Source organism: Ruditapes philippinarum, unplaced genomic scaffold (assembly GCF_026571515.1).
Source record: "Ruditapes philippinarum isolate M1 unplaced genomic scaffold, ASM2657151v2 ctg293_1_1_1_1, whole genome shotgun sequence".
NCBI classification, from domain to species: Eukaryota; Metazoa; Mollusca; class Bivalvia; order Venerida; family Veneridae; genus Ruditapes; species Ruditapes philippinarum.
The window spans coordinates 87,990-105,146 of NW_026856434.1; the positions used below are offsets into that span (position 1 = coordinate 87,990).

General features: G+C 34.0%; 3 protein-coding genes across 4 annotated transcripts; 1 reads left to right on the plus strand and 2 right to left on the minus strand.

Moving 5' to 3' along the window:
* Positions 1–296: 296 nt before the first annotated feature.
* On the minus strand, positions 297–4,819 carry LOC132746519 (uncharacterized). Of its 2 annotated transcripts, none has more exons than XM_060735703.1 (5): positions 4,694–4,819; positions 3,879–4,161; positions 2,593–2,729; positions 1,559–1,730; positions 297–535 (listed from the first exon to the last, which is right to left on the minus strand). In XM_060735703.1, exons 1-5 carry the CDS (start codon positions 4,721–4,723, stop codon positions 411–413), a joined length of 747 nt encoding a protein of 248 aa, XP_060591686.1. In that variant the 5' UTR covers positions 4,724–4,819; the 3' UTR covers positions 297–410. The 2 variants fall into 2 exon arrangements, with proteins under 2 accessions (XP_060591686.1, XP_060591685.1); XM_060735702.1 differs by having other exon boundaries at positions 4,670–4,738.
* A 3,506-nt stretch (positions 4,820–8,325) lies between these two features.
* On the minus strand, positions 8,326–12,615 carry LOC132746521 (uncharacterized). The gene is made up of 5 exons (XM_060735705.1): positions 12,482–12,615; positions 11,764–11,971; positions 10,911–11,047; positions 9,858–10,029; positions 8,326–8,546 (listed from the first exon to the last, which is right to left on the minus strand). The coding sequence occupies exons 1-5, from the start codon at positions 12,581–12,583 to the stop codon at positions 8,419–8,421; spliced, it is 747 nt and encodes a 248-aa protein (XP_060591688.1). The 5' UTR covers positions 12,584–12,615; the 3' UTR covers positions 8,326–8,418.
* A 703-nt stretch (positions 12,616–13,318) lies between these two features.
* On the plus strand, positions 13,319–14,237 carry LOC132746520 (prokineticin Bm8-f-like). The gene is made up of 2 exons (XM_060735704.1): positions 13,319–13,477; positions 13,864–14,237. The coding sequence occupies exons 1-2, from the start codon at positions 13,427–13,429 to the stop codon at positions 14,173–14,175; spliced, it is 363 nt and encodes a 120-aa protein (XP_060591687.1). The 5' UTR covers positions 13,319–13,426; the 3' UTR covers positions 14,176–14,237.
* Positions 14,238–17,157: the final 2,920 nt, after the last annotated feature.

Sequence of the window (17,157 nt, forward strand, 5' to 3'; positions counted from 1 at the left end):
TATTATATAGAAATTTCGTTTTAACTTGTTTTTAAGCATAAAATAAAAATAAAATTTGTTTTTTTGTTTTGTAACATGTAATGTAATTTTATTTCATCTCGCGAACTTTAAAAACAGTATTCTCACGAGTGGCGTATACTGTTTTTGAAGCCCACTCGATGAAATAAAATTTAATCTTACACACAAACAAACAAATATCCTCTATACATATCTTTCAAGTTTGATTTTCTTGAAAAATTTTGCTCATTTGAAGGCTTTGTTGGCCAAAGGTTTTTACAGGAAAACTGACAAATACATCGATCTCTACTTAATTTTATTAGACATATTATCAACAGTTTTTGGTCCATTAAATTTTTTTTGATAATTAAAAACATTTATAATGAATTTATTTCTTCTAGACTAAGCATGCTTTATGATGCCGGTGGCAGACAGACAGTGCCTTCGTGAACTGTTTGGTGATTGAAATGTAGCACGGAGGCACCGCGGCATTCCAGGCCAGACTGGCATGGACAGTGGAAATCATGTGTACCAAAATCTGAAGAACATAAATGACAATCATTATGATTTGCGTTTGTTATATAGTCAAACCTGTGCCAAAAGACCCACTCCGAATAATAAAATGTAAATATAGACCACTCTTTGTAAACCTATACTGATTGCAATTGAACAGAGTCGCCCTTAAATAAATACCACTTGTAAATAACATGTTCGGTCTCTACTTTGAATGGCTTTTGTTCACAGATTTGACTGTTGCATGAAGCGAATTATTATTATAACAGCAAAATGATTTAGAAAAACATTGAAATTGGTAATAACAGACATCACATAAATATGTAAAGGTTCACATGGTGGATATAAATTCATGGAACGAACGTTATAATACGAGGGATGATCAAAAATAAACCGGACTTTGTAAATGATTCTTTGACGTTTGTACGCACACCAGGACTGATGCTATTTCCAGTAACAGAATAGAAATGCAGATGTTAATCTTACGTTATTAGTTTGACTTCCTGTAATATAAACAGGGATTGACTGAATATAAGAAGAATTTTCATCGGTCATTATAAAATTGCAAACTGAAATCGGTGAATCTCCTTGGTCATTCTAAAATAAATGTAAAGGATAGTTTTTACCATTCTAAAATTTAACTTTTAATGATAGATCTACATTAAGGGATAGCTCTTGTGGTTATAAAATAGAATGTAAAGGATAGTTCTAAAATTAAATATACAGGAATAAGGATAGTTCTTTAGCTTTTAGATTAAGTTGTAAATGAATACAAAATTTATAAAATCAAACATAAAACAAGTAAAAGGGACACCTAAAGTAAAAGTTGTCCTACTAATATCAATATGCTATAATTTAATTTAAATGATTACAAAATGGGGGTTTTCTTAGCTACAAGAAATAATTATTATGTCATTGTTGTGAAAGCATTGCTAACATTTCTTTTTTGTATAAAAAATAACATAATTTTCGTGTTAACCAGTTTTACTTCGGCCGAGTATCTTTTTAAAAGATACTTCTTGTTTTGTTTATTCTAGATAACGTTTACCGTGACGATCGCATGTTTCATTAAGTTTCCCCTCGTTTCTACAATAGCCATTGTATGAGCTTTGCTGCCGTTTTCTTGACCTTGGGTACCTTACACAACACATTCCGGACCCACATTCTCCGTCACTCGAACATGCTACCCCACTCGGCGTTGGACCATTATCTAGCAAATTCTGTGTGAGTAAAACTTTGGATTAAGATTTATGGTAGTTTAACACATTTCATATATATATATATATATATATATATATATATATATATATATATATATATATATATATATATATATATATATATATATATATATATATATATATATATATATATATATATATATATATATATATTATACATGCATAATACATAAATTTTTTGTTGGGTTTGACGCCGCACCAATACAGAAGAGGTAATATGACGATTTTCAAAGCTATACTGGTGGAAGACCTGAGGTTGTCTTCCGTGTATTATTTTTCAGGCACAAACGAAACCTGAGTAAAACCACTCACGTTCCATTAGTTTGCTGGATTGCTTCTCCACATGAAATTCATTTTCAGTCCCTATCTAGATTCGAACCTATACAGCGGTCAGCGGCCACCTTAACTACTAGAATATGTACTATCAACTATGTGCAGTCTACTTCTATATGACCTTGACTACATCTTTAATCCTTTTCTTGCTGATAAGCCTTTACCACAGTATATAGTCAGGCTATATATCTTTACAATACATGCAATTGTTTTCCAAAAATATGTAAGCTTTCTATGTTTTTGTTGTTGTTTTGTTTTAATTTTTGCTCTATAGATATAAGAAATTTTTATACATGTACTACCAGCTCAGAGATTTAAAAACGGGTAAAAATCGGAAACTCGAATTTGATGAGCCTGTTCAAAGAAGACAATGAAATGCCCAATATCTCTGACCCGCAACTTAACACCGGCTTATCTCATGTCCCAACCACCCCCACCCCCCAACACCGGCTTGATGCAAAATGGTATTTTGAAAAAGGTAAAAACAAACACGACCACAAATACTAACCGATTCAGGTGATTGACATGTCGGATATCGATGAATTATTTTTGTTTCTGTTTCATGAACGACTAAGCCCCGACAGTCCAGACCACTCTCGCATGGACAAAAGTAGTCGTACAACTCCGGGTTTGCGGAATCATGACCTGGTAAAAAACAACAACATATGAGCCGCGTCACGACAAAACCAACATAATGCGTTTGCGACCAGCATGGATCCAGACCAGCCTGCGCATCCGCGCAGTCTGATCAGGATCCATGATGTTCGCTTACCATTCCTTTTACAAGAAGAGAAACTGATAGCGAACAGCATGGATCCTGATCAGACTACGCGGATGCGCAGGCTGGTATAGATCCATGCTGGTCGCAAACCCATTATGTTGGTTTTGTCATGGCACGTGTATTTTCGTTCTTAAAGAAACTCGCTCGCATTAAATCAAATAATAAACACATTTATCTCATATTCTTCGATGAGATAGTGAAAAATATAAGTGAGATACAAATCATATGACTCTGTTTGAAACTAAGTTTGATATATAATTTTGGTATCCGCTCTTAAAGGTACTCCTAAGAGAGGTGTTTTTTTATTTCTTTTATTATTATTATTATTTTATTTTTATCATTTTTGTTATTTTTTATTCATTTTTTTTTTACATGACGGCACTGAAAAGAATTTTTCGAGAAAAATGTTCCATTTGATGTGCAGGTCTAACCAAATAACTTGTGTGCAACATTTTAGATAATAAGCTCACTCTATTTTTTTCCAGAATAATTATTTCAATTGTGAAAAATGAAATTAATAAGCGTTGCAACGCTTTTCACTCGAATCAAGCTAAGAACACGATTATCAATTTTACCCGTGTATATTTCTTGATTATTTTTTGCATATAATTCGTTTTTGAATGTCGCAGCTGACCTATGTAAAATATAAATTTGAGGTTTTCAGACTATTGGACCTCAGTGGAGTTCCTCTAAGATTCAACGATACAGCAATGAAGAACGCATAGCGTATAATGGATAACGTCATGTCATACATAAATCAACGTCATTTTGGTGCAATTTTGGAAACGTCCGAAAAAAATTATTCGACACCTTTAGAATAAACAAAATATTTTGGCTGTCAAGAATAATACTTTGTTTAAATTATGTAGCGTAGGTAAGACAGAAATACGGTTTCCGTTCTGTGTAATTATACTATTGTGTGGGGTCATAATAAGAAGTTTAACGGAAAAGGCCGAAAAGTTACGATTGCATATATATTGTTTCTTAACTATAAAACGTGTTAAACGACTTACTCAAAGGATAACAACTTTCATTAAACCTTCTTGCCCTCCGACAGAAGCCATGGTCGTGGTCAGAATACTGGCCGAACACAAACCGTTTGTTTGTGTCAGGTTTAGTCAAAGGGTTATGAACGCAACACATAGCGTTCGGACAGTCTGATTGCGTTTTACATGTGACCCCATCAGGAAAGCTGTGTGCATCCAACAGGTATTGCATTTCAACGCTCTTTGGTGGCGCAGCGCGGATCCCCGTGTTCACCCATAGCCCATAAGTGGCTATAAAACATAGAGAAATCTGAAATAAAACTTTAGCACGTGATTACCTTGATAATGTTACAACTCCATTTTATTTTGTCACCATTATATCAAGAAAAATTTGGTAAAAAAAACAACATTTTAGTGTGATAATTATCATAGTTGTTCTTACAAAAGAAAAAAGTGCAACGGCAAATTTCGACTATTTTTAGTACATTTCTGTCACGCGAAGGGGTGTTTTCCACTGACGTCATTATTTTGGGACAATACCATTATGGCGATTCGAATGCATGCTCTTTTTGCCCATAATCATTTTTAGGGAATGATTGGTATATGAGATGAAAATTATTTGCTAGTTTCAGATCAATGTTGGGACGATCATAGAAAATAAACACTGTAAACAAGTAGGCAGTATGGTTATACATACATGTTATAAATAATAAAAAAAACAACAACAAATTAAAAACACTATTCAAAGAATCATGTTACCCAAAATCTTATTATCACCATGCGTTCTATATTTAACTGAGAAAATATCAATGTTGCACCTGTAAATAAATCAATGTACATACTAAAATGTTTAGATGTATGCCATCCGCCATTTTATCGCACTTTCTCTATTTATTTCCCTTATCAGTCAAAGGTGACACGTTCTTTAAAGTCATGTGACATTTTAATATTTCAATCAAGCATGCACTTAAAAGATTTTGATTGAACATTTTTAAGCAAGGCACCAATGCATCTTTATGTATACATATACACATGTATATGCGTATGCGCGTGCGTGTGCATGCGCGCGCGTGTGTGCATGCGTGTGTGTTTTATTAAATACAACAGTGCACTATATCATCATGTTTTATATTGAAAGTCTGAAATTAGGATGCACAGTAATTCAGGAAAGGGAAGAAACTTTGGGGGAGATGAACACAAGGCATTTAAAACAGGCATACAAAATTTGAGTACATACCGAAATGTAAAATGCAATAAAAGTCGGCTATCTTTGTCTTATTAACAATGGTAAGTCATCAGATCTGAAAATAACATTTTTTAAACAATAAACAGAATATAGTAGCAACTCAGATGTGAAGTCAGATGAGAACTATAGCACTGAATAACCTTTTGTTTATGAGATATTATTGGGATCTCTTATTTTTAGTAACAATGTCTGAAGTTCGTTGATCTTTGTCAAGCACAAGTGATAGTACTTAACATGCAAGGTCACATGTGCTGTGTTTCGCTTTTTTGCCAATCATAAGGACTAAGTGACCTCGAGATGATACTGTTCTTGTTTGTATATGTTTTAAGGGCTGCAATCATTGAATGTGGATATTCACTCTAATAGTTTATAAAGTAGACCATAATTTGATTACTTGTACAATACAGTCGTTGTTCTTACGACAATACTTAAACGATTTTAGCTTTAATTTCCATATCAAATTCTATAGGTACACTTTTTGAACCATGGATGTTCAGTAAAAGAATTCGGAATATTTAATCGTTCTTTGCCCCTGTTATTATTAACTTAATCTTGATAGGTCATTGTTTGGAGAGATAACCTTATGTTTGGTTTATTTAATACTAATTTATTTTAGTTTGATTGTGTTTGAAGCTATAAGCTTATTGAAACACTTTCAAAGCCGTTCCTGGAACCAGCCAGTACTATGTAATGAGTGTAAAGTTTCTTGCTCAAGGAAACAACGGCTTACCCCTGACGTGGTTTGAATCCACGCAGCCAACAATCCTCAGATGACTAGCCCGATGCGTAAACTACTCGGCTTCATGTATACTAATGTTTACTAATATCATACCTTAAAGGCACATTATGCCGAAGAAATGCTTCTATTTTCATTTCTCAAGTTTGTATTTCCATTGTACTGTAATAATTATCTTCCAAAACGTTACTCATTGGCCACTTAGCTGAACTTTAACTATGTTTTGCTTCTGTTGCATTTTGGCAACTTTAAAAAAAATAGTGATTTAGTGTTTTGAATGGATGTCAAAAAACTACTATTTTTATTTGTTTGGGTCGTCAGACCAAACAAATAGTGGTAGCGAAATTTCAGAGTCTGATGCTGTTAATTGCAAATGCCGAAAGTAGGCCGCTTTTTTGAAGCGGTTACTTCCCTTTATATGTACACTAACGCCGAAAAAATTCAGGGGAGATCACTGCGTAAAGATGGTCAAATGACAGGCGCATTAATTTTCAAGCAAAATAATTCCCGAATGGTCGAAGATTTCTAATATTGTTTTATCCTTTATAGATATACATGCTTATAATAAACTCCATGATTATTAACATCTGTGTTAAACAACAGTTAGCGTCGAAATAATAAGGGTTACAAACCCTAATTTAGAATAATATGGTTTTCTTCAGGCCTTTTACATATAACTTCACCGTGGCCGAGGGGTCTGGAGTTCAAACCCTGGAAGGCAACTCTTTTTTTTTCAAATTGTTTAAGTCAAATAAACATTGAATTGAATATCAGTGTTGCAATTAGTCTTAAACTCAATTAACTACAATTAAAACGCTGGAAAGCACTGGTGGCACTATACAAAAACAAATTAGTTTATAATCTTACAACCTTCACCTTTCTGACATTCTGAGACCCAAACAAATTCAGCGTCTTCTGTGCTTTGATTACAATTTGCTACTTTTATGACAAATGATTTCACGTTCAACCCTACGCGAAAAGCATGCTCTCAAACCATTATTTAAACTTTATAAAACTTGTGTTTGTCCGTTCTAAAGAAGTAAACATCTACTTGTTTCTGAAGCATAATGAGCCTTTAACTAAATTTAACTTCAGTAATTTTTCTCATAATGAAAGAATAGATCCACCTGCTATGGTTAACAGGAAAAGACTCAAAGTTGTAATGCAGGAGTCGATGGTTCGATCCTTTACCGAGTTGAATTTCTCCGTGCCTAATTATCTCAGAAATTCAGTCTTTCTGCTCATCAATCTCGCCGCTGATTTCAAAATTATTTATCATAATTCGTAGTGACTCTCTTGTGGAGAGATTTGTAGTCACTGGAAAGTTATCCAGGCGGATAATGCCAAGATATTACCAAAAATGTGTGAAAATCACCGCAAAGAGCCAACGAAACTACCAAACTATGGGATAATTAATATATGTTTAGTATACATGAATATGTAATATACATGTATATGTATAATATGCTAATATGTTGTCACGAACGCTTGTCAGATCCTCAAATGATTATATAAAATATGCCTTTAAGTACTGCCCGGTTGAAACGCGGACATTTGTTGTGTAATCTATAAACAAGACTGTTGCACAGGTTTGAATAAATTGTTCCTCATGTACCTCCTCTTTTTCATGCTATATAAACCTTCAGTCGCTTAAAAAGGTACATCGTTTTTTTTCCGAACATTTTTAATAACATTAAAATATCTGTGAAATAATAGATATTGAATTACATAGGTTTGCAATGGCTAAGAAGCCTATAAAGACATTATAAACACATGGCCAATAATGGCCAATACTGGACTGTGAAAGTCAACACGATTGAAACAGTGCAGATTGTTGTCAAAAACATCTTCCTACATTTTCAGTATTATGTATGGACTTGCGCAAATACAAAATTTCTTGGCCAAATAACAAAGATAATGGAAAATTGCACAGTTAATAACAAAAGCAAATGTGATCAGAGCAGTCTGCTGTCTGTGTTGCCGTTTATTTCTTTTTCAGAAGAAAGTTGATATATGCGCCACATTGCTCAGTTAAACCTCTCCTTCTGCTGTGAAGCTCATTTATTCACATTTAAAGGCCCATCGGTCTCATTAATGCTATTATTTTAATTTCTCAAAACCTTTAATTTTTGGTATCTTGTTACAGTTTCCAAACAAATACTCATTGGCCTTACACACGAATTATCTTTGGCTTCCTTTCCTCTGCTGGCTTTTGAAATGATTAAAGTCAATATGTATTTAGTTTGGAAGTCAAAATTCTACTTTGTACATAGGAACATTGTACATTTTGCTATATTAACTGCTTATAACCGCGCATTTAACGCTACTTTCTACAGTTGTTAAACATCCAACATATATACTCTTAATGAATTTTTAGAACATTACTAAACACATGTTGAATTAAAAAAATATAAATTTCGTATGCATGACGTGCCTTTAAAACTTAATGCAATTGGTAAGGTAAAAAAGGACATATATTGAGACCAAAACAGTTTGAAGTGGCTTCATTATTGTCAATTTTATTTGCATGCAGTTACTGCCTTTTTAATAAAACATTTTATAAGCAGTATCAAGATCTGTTCAGTTCATCCGGACAGTGGTTTCTGACATACTGTGTTTACATGGACGGTTTGCTGTCCGAAATGGTGCACCTGGGTTCCACGGCACTCTAAGCCTGCCTGGCACTGACACTGAAAGTCGTGGGTCAAAGTGTCTGAAGAAATAAGTAAAATGTTGATATTAAATCGGGAATAAATTGTGACACGTTGAAATAAAGCAGACAACATAAACATCTATGTGGGTTGTGATAAGTCCTGAAAAAGTAAGACATAAAATCATTAGAAAACATAACAACAATGAACGCAAACACAGAGCAATGTTAATCATGAAGAACATATAAAATAACGGAAAACATCACATAATATTGAGTGAGCACAACAATATATGAACTTCCAAGTCATGATTTTGACAGAGAAAGCTGCATCTCATAAAATGGATCCTTACTTATTATTTTTGAAGTGCTCAAGCCAAAACAAAATCCAGAAATGAAAATACTCGCGAAAATTATAATTTGAACAACAGCCCGGTTTGAATCGGGTGATGCTCCCCGCATAGGTTTTGGACACAGAAAAGTACACCTCTTGAGTTATGTCCCTGGACAAAGTTCAAAGTGCAATAATTCCAAAATTAGGCAAGGCAGAGTAACTGTTCTTTGCACTTGACTTTTAATCAATGAGATCTATCCACCGACTTAGTTTCTTATCGATACCTCTTGTAGTTTCAGAGCAATGTCCCGGACAAAGTTCACAGTGTAAAATTGAAAAAAGGGCAATAAGTCCAAACGCAGGTAATGCAGGGTTATGGTTCTTTTGCATTGCACTTCTATTTAATGAGATCTATCTACCTACAAAGTTTTATGTAAATATCTCCTATAGTTTTAGAACTATGTCCCGGACAAAGTTCAAAGTGAAAAAAAGGAACAAAGGACAATAACTCCAAAAATTAGTCAAGGCAGAGATATGGTTCTTTTGCAATGTCCATCCTGCCAATGAGATCTATTTACCTACAAAATGACTTGTTCATATATATTATACTTTTAGAGCTATGTCCCGGACAAAATTCAAAGTGTAAAAATCAACAAAGGACAATAACTTCAGACTTAGGCAAGGCAGAGTTATGGTTCCTTTGCACTGCACTACTATTTAATGAGATCTATGTACCTACAAAGTTTCTAATAGATACCTCATGGTTTCCGAGTTATGTGCCGTGTACCTAAAAAGTTTCATGCTGATATCTTTTATAGTTTTAGAGTTCTGTCCATGGTTATTTACATACATCATGTATGATAAGTGCCCAATCACTTGCGGAGAAACTGGTTATTACTGGTAAGGTATCAAAGAAAAATTGTTAGGGGTATGACAGACCGCCAAAATATGACCAACGATGTGTTGATTTCGGTATTAAACCATCACAAACAACCTATAGAAAGGCAATTTAAGACTCAAACGGCCATAAATGTTCCTACCTTGCAAATCGCAAGTTTCGTTGAGTTTTCGTTCATTTCTGCAGTAGCCATGATGACCTTGTGATTGGCTTCTCTTGTCCATTGGATAGCTGACACAACACATGCCACTGCCACATTCGCTGTCAGACATACATTCAGTCCCAGACGGCGTTTGTCCATTATCAATCAAATTCTGTTGTTAAAATATAGTAAAGCAAACAAAAAGTCATAGGCCGAATGATTAACTCGTCTTAAGATTGTTGGTCGCATAAGTCTAAACCCCCGTCAGGGACATTGCGTTGTTTCCTACAGCAAGAAACTTTACACCCATTGCTCAGTACTGGTTGATTCTAAGGAGCATTTCAATAAGCTTTATGCTTCCTTCACAATCGAATTAAAATAAATTCTATTTACATTAAAAATGTACATGTTGACGGTCACCAGGAATTATTTATATCCATCAAGAAAAAATATGAAAATTGACCCCTATTAATTGCTGCTGGTCAAAAAATAAAAACACTGATTCGTTTAAATTAATATGTTATGACATAATGTCGGTAGAATCACTGACTTTGCATAATTTGTGAAGAAAACCTTTCTTTTTTTATTGGAACCTAGCTGTGTTGTCACGAGAAAGTCTGTATCCTTGTCAACGCAATGGTCCTTTAAATTATGTGTATCCAATATTGGTCTATGTTGGTTCATAACCATCAAGCTCTCTTGAAACAGTTCAACCTTATCCTGCTTTATCTTTACAGTTTACTATGTGATCAAAAATTGGTGTAGCTTTTGCCACCAAACAATTTGGTCTTGGCGAAATATAGATATGTAATACGCTACGTCCGGAACCGTCCAGTCGTGCGTTTTTTTAAAGATGTTTCTCAATATCGAAAAGGTGAAACAAGCGGCGACTAACATGATAGAGCATCGTCGGACTACGCAGATGTGCAGACATGCATGCTTCCATACTGAAGACATAGGCTTGTCGTTTCAGTGACATTAGTTGTCTAATTGTTAATTTCCAATATGATAAAACTATTTAAAAATTTATTTTAAATGCTTTGTTGTTCTTACCGATTCTGGCGTTTGACATTTTGGATAGCGATGAATGATCTGATGGTTACTTTCGTGGACTACCAACCCTCTACACTCGAGTCCAGACACACACGGACAGAAAAACTCGAACAGCTGAGCGTTCTTACCGTCGTGACCTGTCATAGAAAACACAAGATCTGTCAGTGTGCTCGACTATTCTACCTGGTATTAAAACAAGAGCCTGGATAATATGGAATATTTCTAAGTCCAAAAAGGCAACAGTATTATACTTATGTCAAAATCCATGTAAGTGAACAGTGACCTCCTATATAAAATAAATGTTGAAGTTTCAAACCATTCACTTCAATAGTATTGGAGATACCAACTGTCACGTTTACACGTAATCAAAGTGTGACGCCGACGTCTTTATAAAAAGAACAGTTCTTTATTTATTTATTTATTTATTTATTTATTTATCTATCTATTTATTTCTTTATTTATTCATTTATAGTCGAGCAAAAAATACAACAATGTACTTTCATTACACAGGCATTCAAAAAAAGTCATTTTCACTACCGTTTGTTTACATAACTTTTTCATATGAAATCATAAAACTGTTCCATGTACGCGTACGTTTTCTTTCATTTTCTACCTTTTGAATATATCTTTGTACTCATTTGGCCTTTAAAATTGTATTTCCGGCACGTTATATAAAGTGTGTACACGTCACCGGAATACGTCTTTTCCTTTCACGTGAATCAAGCATTAACATTTTACTGTTTACAGTACAGGTCAGAGAGTACATGATTCCAAGATAGAGATTCTAATCAGTTAGAGTCCTTGTTGGCATCAAATTTATATCTAAATTTATCAAATCGCTATTCAGATTTACCTAAAGGCCAACACGTTTCATTGAATTGTCGAGCCCTTCTACAAAAGCCATGGTCATGTTGTGTGTATGTTTCAAAAAGGAAGCGCTTCCTAGTTTCCGGTTTTGTCAACGGATTGTGTACACAGCATAAGCCATCCGGGCACTCAGCTTGTGTTGTACAGCGTGTACCTTCTTGCCCGGATGTAGAGTGGCATATGGTAAAGACCACCTGAAGTGATACATATATAAATTGATAAAGTCTCATGATATCTCGACATCGAAAGATTGATATGGGTCGAAATCTTGTAACTGCATCTAAAGCTATGCAGAAACGGCGACAAAAAGAGAGTTTGAGAAAAAACAATTTTGAACTATACTGTTCTTCCTTATCAAATTCTTTATGATTTTTGTAAGCATTGTATTAAAATGTGTTTTTGTGCCTTTGTGAAAGATATAATGTCACTGAAAAAGAATATGAACTAAAATGCACTTTTGTTTTTGTTTTTCTTAATCATTCAGTAATTTCTGTTTAAGAAGTTTTCTGAATAATCCATGTATTTATAATGACAAAAATGCACCATCTCATCCCCCCCACCCCTCAACACACACAAAGGAAAAAACAATAACGACAAGTATTAAAAAAAAGGGCGCAAAAAATGAAAGAGCTGATGGTTACTTGTACAAGATAAAGATAATAATATTTTTATATTTAAATATAAAACAAGAACTAAAAACCTACCAGTGCACACAGTAAAAGTATGTTATGTTTACAAGTTGCCATTTTGTATATCTTATTTAGTAGGTTATACCTTATCAATGACATATAGATATGAAACGGCATGCATATATCTTTACTTAGTATCTGAATGTCAAGATTTCAGACCTTTTAAAGGTGGCCAGACTAAGGAACATTTCATATTGGAATCATATTTTCAAATTTAAATTAACGTAATTTTAGTTTTTGTGGTCTCAGAGATGATCTACACCTTTTTAATTCCAAAGATAAAATGAAATCCAATTTTTGATGGTCTCAAAGATCGTTACACAGTTTAAATGGTCTATAAAATGGTAACAGAGTTTAGATGGTTTAAAATATGGTAACACAGTTTGGATGGTCTTAAAAGATGGTAACACAGTTTGGATGGTCTTAAAAGATAGAAACACCGTTTGCATGGTCTAAAAGATTGTAACACAGTATGAATGGTCTAGAAGATGGTAACACAGTTTGGATGGCTAAAAGATGGTAACACAGTTTGGATGGTCTATAAGATGGTAACACCGTTTGAATGGTCTTAAAAGATAGAAACAGTTTTGAATGTTCTAAAAAGGGAGATAATACAGTTTGAATGGTCTAAAAAGATGGTAACACAGCTTAGATGGTCTGAAAGATGGTAACACATTTTGAACAATCTTAAATGATGGTTACACAGCTTAGATCGTCTAAAATGTTGGATGGTATCAAAAATGATATCAAAGTCTGTGTGGTGATCTCAATAAAATTTTGGATAGTCTCAAGACGATATCAAATGTTGGACGGATTCATACCTACACGGCCAAGGACGCACCGTACCTTACAGTACAGTGTTTAGTAGGTTCAACCACCTTTAAGGCAAGTGCAGTGCTCTATTTGCAGAATTTTAAATTTCGTCATTGTTTACAAGACAAGTCGTTAGCTCTCACCGCCATGTTTTCGATGAACTATTGTTTAATATTGTACGCCTGTTTGATCTGTCTCGTAAGTAAAAATCAATTTCCGTTGTATTCTTAATTGTCAAATATAATGTGTAAATGACATTTGTCAGTCATCTGTTCCACTTTACTTTATCTCAGAAGGAAACCAGTTTGTAAATGTTGTTCACTTACCTTTTACGTGACAATTGAATGTTTACCCGGAAGTTCCAATTGACATTTGACTGGTACTCACGTTTAAAAGAATACACGAATAACATATTAAATGATATACTTTCTTTCAAAAAATAAAATATGTAAAGAATTAAATTATCAAATGTTGGTCACATCCGGTTCCGGTTTATCTTTGGATAGAAATGTCTGGCTGACTAAACACCATGTTTGTTCCATGTGTCAAAAGGTGACACATTATGTTTGTTTTTATATATTTAGATTGACGGCGGCCTTCCGCCGGAAGAAGGAGTTTGTAAATCGGATGCTGATTGTGCTACAGAGGAATGCTGTGTTGGTATCGACCGGAAAAGATTCATATTCTCTCACCCAACTTCCGGTATATGCCGACCACTGCGATACCAGGGTCACGCTTGCCACGTGTTTGCGACACTCGACCCATCAAATCACAATTTGCACGTGAATTATTGCCCGTGTTCAGATGGACTCGAATGTAGAGGAACGTCCGTGGATAAGTTGAATTCATCAAACATCATACACCATGATCCAAAATGCTTACCAAAACAACTTTAATTGTATTTGCTGATGCTTTTTTATTCTGATACGATTCAGACAGATTAAAATATTCCTGTTAACATAGTTTTATTTTGTTTCCTTACCAAAGGTAATTTAAACTGGACAATTTGAGTTTTGTTTATTTTTAATCAGGTAAAAATCTAAAAAAAGAAATTGATCACTTACAACTGATGAAAGTGAGCACAAATAAAAGTTCGCTCGCGTATCTCACTAGGGGCGCATTGGGATTTGCAATCCAAAGGTCGCAGGTTTGATCCTCGGGCGATGCAAAATTTCTCGTGTCAGTTGATCTCTGACTTTGTCAGTCTATGACTATAGTTGTTACCTAATGGGTCTCTTCCTAGCTCTAGTAACATTACTAATACTAATGTATCTATACAAGTTAAGCTCTAATACCAATGTATCTATACGAGTTTAGCTCTAATACCAATGCTAGCTCTAATACCAATGTACCTATACAAGTTTAGCTTTAATATTAATCTATCTATATAAGTGTAGCTCTAATACCAATGTTAGCTCTAATGCCAATGTATCTGTACAAGTTTAGCTCTAATATATATGTATCTATAGAAGTTTAGCTCTATTACCAATGTATCTATACAAGTTTAGCTCTAAAACTAATGTAGGTCACATCCTAATATCTATGTATCTATACAAGTTTAGCTTTAATACCAATGTATTTATTCAAGTTTAGCTTTAATATCAATGTTAGCTCTAATACCAATGTATTCATACAAGTTAGGCTCTAAAACCAATGTATCTCCACAAATTTAGCTCCAATTCAAATGTATCTCTACAAGTTTAGCTCTATTATCAATGGATCTATACAAGTTAAGCTCTAATACCAATGTATCTATACAAGATTAGTTTTGATACCAGTATATCTATACAAGTTTAGCTCTAATGCAAATGTATGCATACAAGTAAGGCTCTAAAACCAATGTATCTCCACAAATTTAGCTCCAATTTAAATGCATCTCTACAAGTTTAGCTCTATTATCAATGGATCTATACAAGTTTAGCTCTAATACCAATGTATCTTAACATGATAAGTTTTGATACCAATGTATCTATAAACGTTTAGCTCTAATACCAATGTATCTCTACAAGTTAAGTTCTGATACCAATTTATCTATACAAATTTTGCTCTGGTACCAATGTAAGTCTGGCTTTGATACCAATTTATCAAAACAAGTTTAGCTCTAATGCCAATGTTAGCTCTACAAGTTAAGCCCTACAATGTAATACCAATGTATCTCTACAAGCTTAGCTCTAATACCAATGTATCTTTACAAGTTTAGCTCTAATACCAATGTATCTTTACAAGTTTAGCTCTAATACCAATGTATCTTTACAAGTTTAGCTCTGATACCAATGCATCTATACAAGTTTAGCTCTAATACCAATGCATCTATACAAGCTTAGCTCTAATACCAATGTATCTTTACAAGTTTAGCTCTAATACCAATGTATCTTTACAAGTTTAGCTCTAATACCAATGTATCTTTACAAGTTTAGCTCTAATACCAATGCATCTATACAAGTTTAGCTCTAATACCAATGTATCTATACAAGTTTAGCTCTAATACCAATGTATCTTTACAAGTTTAGCTCTAATACCAATGTATCTATACAAGTTTAGCTCTAATACCAATGTATCTATACAAGTTTAGCTCTAATACCAATGCATCGATACAAGCTTAGCTCTAATACCAATGTATCTCTACAAGTTTAGCTCTAATACCAATGTATCTTTACAAGTTTAGCTCTAATACCAATGCATCTATACAAATAATTCTAATTCCAATTACTTCCGGCAATTTTCGCTTTAATACCAATGTATCATTGCAAATATAGCTCCAATTCCAATTTATCTCTACAAGTTTAGCTCTAATACAAATGTATCTTTGCAAATTTAGCTTTTATACCAAAGTATCTTTACAATGGGACACTTATGTCAACGTATTGTTCTCATTCCGATGTATATCGGCTCTTTTAACATTCTATCCCCCAATACTATTGTATCTCTTTAAATCTCCACAAAAATGGGTTCTTATAACAATGTTTATCGGTTCTTTTACCATTCTATCTCTTAGCCCCAGTTCTAATGTATCTCTACAAATAAATCCTAATAACCTCTACAAAAATGTGTTCTTATAACAACGTTAATTGGCTCTTTTACTTACCATTGTAATCTAATAATTGGGATCTTATACCAGTTTACACGAACCTCTACTCTACAAAACGTATGTATTTCGACTCTTTCAAGAATGTATCTCTTTTCGGCCTTTAGGTAAGTTTAATCAATATTGGCATAAACATATATTAGCACAAAGAAAACAGAATGCTTTGGTCAAAAACCGAAAGTTCACAATGTGAATAATTCATTACCATAGCAAACGTACGCATGCCTTGACCTTTAGGAAATTAGCAAAATCGAGAATAATATAAACATGTTTTGAAAACTGAGAACATGTACTTTTGAATCAAATGTCGAGCTCGTGTCTGTACCACTTCCATCCATTGAAGGCCCAATATGCCTCAGAAATTTATTATTTATTTTTATTTCTCGAAAGCTTTTTTTCATATTTAATGCCCTGTTATAGTTTCCAAAACGTTACTCACAGCGTCAGAGGCAAATTACCTGAACCTTCTTTTGTATCTGTTGCTTATTGGTAACTAGTACGGTTGTAGTGATTTGAGCCGTGTCATGACAAAACCAACATAATGGGTTTGCGACCAGCATGGATCCAGACCAGCCTGCGCATCCGCGCAGTCTGATTAGGATCCATGCTGTTCGCTTATCAACTCTATTACAAGTGGAGAAACTGACAATCCTGATCAGACTACGCGGATGCGCAGGCTGGTCTGGATCCATGCTGGTCGCAAACCCAATATGTTGGTTTTGTTGTGACACGACTCATTGGAAGGCAAAATACTACTTTGTTCACATTTTGTTAATTTAAGGCGGATAATTTT